The 3,755-nt window shown below is 53.7% G+C and overlaps 1 protein-coding gene across 1 annotated transcript in view; it reads left to right on the top strand.

The window, feature by feature from the left end:
* LOC111723119 (cadherin-23-like) overlaps positions 1 to 3,750 on the top strand; it is a 299,920-nt gene extending 296,170 nt beyond the window's left edge. The window contains exons 25-26 of the mRNA XM_023509484.1: positions 1,251 to 1,470; positions 3,146 to 3,750. Of these exons, the coding sequence (XP_023365252.1) occupies positions 1,251 to 1,470; positions 3,146 to 3,369 (444 nt within the window). The 3' untranslated portion in view covers positions 3,370 to 3,750. The remainder of the gene's footprint in view (positions 1 to 1,250; positions 1,471 to 3,145) is intronic.
* The last annotated feature ends 5 nt before the right edge of the window (positions 3,751 to 3,755 follow it).

The following is a 3,755-nucleotide window of genomic DNA, read 5'->3' as shown; positions in this document are numbered from 1 at the left end:
CAGCAACATCAAACTCTTGGGCTTAACCGATTCCCTTGCCTCAGCCTCCCAAGTAGCTGGGACTACAGGCGCCTGCCACAGTGCCCAGCTATTTTTTTGTTGTAGTTGTCATTGTTGTTTGGCAGGCCTGGGCTGGATTTGAACCTGCCAGCTCCGGTGTATGTGGCTGGCACTCTAGCTGCTGAGCTACAGGGACTGAGCCCAAAGCTCTTATTTTTTTTAACTATTATTACATGTTTTCCCCTTATGTTGAGTCTGCTTCTGTAAAACTTCCAGAGTATGAGTTGGGCTCCCTATGATCAAGACTGGAGGCGAGAATGGGAACAGTGCAGGGACTCAGGAGAAACCCTACCTGCACACAGCCTCACGTGGCCATGCTCAGTAATGAAATCCTCAAGTGGCTTTTAAAAGATAATCCTTGATATCATCTTATTTTTGCTGTTGTCTTATGAATCAAAACAGAGCAAGGGAAGGGAAGCCTGTTAATTGAGCCTTCTGCATAGGTGAACTTCAGGTAATTGAAGAGGTCTGTGAGCTCTAACGGCTGCTCCGTGCCAGCACCACAAGGGAAGGAGGGTGATAGGAGATTGCTGAGCGCCAGAGAGTTAGGAGGGTCCAACTGCTGGAACAAATCCAAGAGGGTTTCCTCATGGGGAGAGCAGAATATTAAAAGGGAAGGCTGTAGGGACCTTGACTCTTGACTAGGCATGGTGGCTCACACCTGTAATCCTAACACTCTGTGAGGCCAAGGCGGGAGGATCCCTTGAGCTCAAGGGTTTGAGACAAGCCTGAGTAAGAGGGAGACCCCATCTCTACTAAAAATACAAAAATCAGCTGGGCATTATGGCAGATGCCTGTAGTCTCAGCTGCTTGGGAGGCTGAGGCAGGATGATAGCTTGAACCCAGGAATCTGAAGTTGCTGTGAGCTAGGCTGATCCCACCACACTTTAGCCTGGGATAACAGACTGTCTCAAAATAAATAAATAAATAAAACCCCCTTCTCCATTTTACCTGTTGCCTCAGTACTTGTGGACCAAGGGTATCTGGATGCCTTTCCGCAGACACACAGCTCCCTTAGAGAGCTTTTGCTGGGAGGGTATACGGGGATAGTGGCCTGGGCTGAGGCGCAAAGGGGAGCAGGTATGTCTGGATGTGGCCCAAGTGTGGGCCAGCGGGGAAGAGGGGCTCTTCTCAAGAAGAAGCGTCCGTCCTGGTGTCCTCCCTGCTCATGCAGCCCTCCTTTCCCTCAGGTGCTGGCCATCGACCTGGACGAGGGCTTGAATGGGCTGGTGTCCTACCGCATGCAGGTGGGGATGCCCCGCATGGACTTCCTCATCAACAGCAGTAGCGGAGTGGTGGTCACCACCACTGAGCTGGACCGCGAGCGCATCGCCGAGTACCAGCTGCGGGTAGTGGCCACCGACGCGGGCACGCCCACCAAGAGCTCCACCAGCACTCTCACCATCCGCGGTGAGCACAGGGGCACAGGCTGGGGGCAGGGTCCCATGGGGCAGGGAGCCCACACTGCTGTCTGCCAGACTTGTGGGCACAGGCTTCTTTACTAATGAGGTGGCCCCCTCAACTGGAGCCATTTGACACAGCAGGACCCTTCCCCATGTCCCCCAAGTTAAAAATGGCAGCAGAGCCTTCTCCCTACCTGGCCCCTGCCTTTAGTGCGCTGGAGTCCAGGGGCAGTGAGCTGGACCCACTGTCAAGGTCTCCTATCCTCTGACCCCAGCAACGAGCAGAGGGGTTTAAGAAGGAGTTGGGACCCTTGGGTTCATGAGCAGGCAGGAGAGGCTGCGGAGTCCTCTGTCCTCTTTAGAAGGCCAGAGTCTTTGTTTGTAGGTATAAAAGAGAACTCCTTCCACTGTGGGTGTGCAGTGCCTGGGCTAGCAGTGAAAGGGCAGTGCTCTGGGCAGGGGCAGCTGGGATTCCCAGACTCCCTAAGGTTCCTCATCCCCTTGGGATTCTGCCAGTATTGGTGCAGGGGTTGGGTACTGTTTCTCATCCACTCTGGATGTGTCTTTAATTTTCAGGACCAGATGGGGACTTGAGCTATTGCCAAAAGGCCAGGAATAACCTCAGGGAAATAAGTGCAAAGCTTAACAGGCAAGAAGTGGCCTGTTCACTAGGCCTGTTCTGTCCCATCCTGGCTCCTGCCGGCCTGCATGGGAGGAGCAATGGGAGTGGTTAGCCAGGAAGACCTAGAGTGGTAGGGATTAGAGAGAGCCAAGGTTCTCTCTCTTGGCATTCCCAGGCTTGCCTGTGGGCCCCTTGTGCAATTTGAGGACCCACTGATGATTGACAGGGAGTATGTCCAGTCTTAAAAAAGAGATGACCCAGGACCTTTCTCCAAGGCTCAACAGAAGCCATCACATGAGCCCATTATTTCTCCCAGCAATATCTCATAGAGTAGCCTCAGTGGGGTAGGGGGGTCATTCCAATGTGAAGACCGCCCTAAGCTCATCTGCCTGAGGAGGAGGGGCCTGGCATGCAGAGCTGATAAATCAAATCTTTCCAGGAAATTAGACCCGAGGGAGGGGAATCTTCTAAGCCAGCTCCTTTCCCTGAGACCTCATCACAAACTGGGGGCAGTGCTCCTAAAGACTCCAACCCCTCCAGTCTGTCACTGTGTGACTTTGGACAAGTCACTGGGCTGCCCTGAGCTTCCGTTTGCTCAGCACTGCTGTGTGTCTAAGAATGCCTGCCTGTAAGGAAGCTGTGAGGGCTACTTGTGGTCCTGGATGGGAAGCACTTGGCGTGGGTTTGGCACATGGGGAGAACTCACAAATGGTCACTGTCATCATCATCATCAGAACCATTGTCACCTTCTTTATTGTTGTCAAGCACTTACTGGAGGGAAACTCTGGGGTTTCCTCTCCTCCCTGTGACAGCTCAAGCAGCAACAAGGCCCCAAGGAACAGGGACAGTGGAGGGTCTGGAGCTCTAGTCAGCTTGGTCCTGCCCCAGTGGGCATAGACAGCCCTGGGCTCATGAGCAGGAGGTGTTGACACACATGCCACTTGGAGCCCATGGCTTAGAAATTTGTGATCTACTTGGTCTGGAGTCTGAGCCACTGCTACAGAGCTAGGCTGTGTGAGGCAGAATGAAGGCCAACCCTGCACACCGTTCTGTACTATAGTGCTGGACGTGAATGACGAGACGCCCACCTTCTTCCCGGCCATGTACAACGTGTCAGTGTCTGAGGACGTGCCGCGTGACTTCCGGGTGGTCTGGCTGAACTGCACAGACAATGACGTGGGCCTCAATGCTGAGCTCAGCTACTTTATCACAGGTACTGTTCTTGCCTTCATTCAACCCTCCCAGGGCCCTGCCTCCACTCCTCCCAGACACAGAGCCAGATGATGTGGGGGCAGGTGAGGGTGGGAAGGAGGCCATGTTTCTACCATCAGGCTCTAGCCTCTGCTGGTGCCTCCCTGCGGATTCACTCTAGGCTTTTCCCAAGGGCTTTGCAGCTAGATCGTGCTGGTCTAGCACCCTGGTGACCTCCTGAACCTGTTGGCTGCAGGGATGGGGAGGATCTACCAAGATTCATTCTGGAGGGAGGTGGAACCAGTGCATCCTGCAGAGGAGTCCTGACCACCACTCCCCCCTAAGTCAGGGTCACGAAGCAGTGACTAGAGGGATGTGGCCCGTTCTTCCCCGAAGATTCTTTACTCATGAGCAGAGGTCCCATCTGTTTAGAGGCAGATGCTGTAGATCTCCCTAAACCAAGTGGTTTTAGCTAAAAA

This window comes from Otolemur garnettii, unplaced genomic scaffold, assembly GCF_000181295.1.
Source record: "Otolemur garnettii isolate 467f Iridium unplaced genomic scaffold, OtoGar3 scaffold00008, whole genome shotgun sequence".
NCBI lineage: Eukaryota > Metazoa > Chordata > Mammalia > Primates > Galagidae > Otolemur > Otolemur garnettii.
The sequence above is the reverse complement of the archived record's forward strand: the minus strand, read 5'-3'. Positions and strand labels throughout refer to the sequence as shown.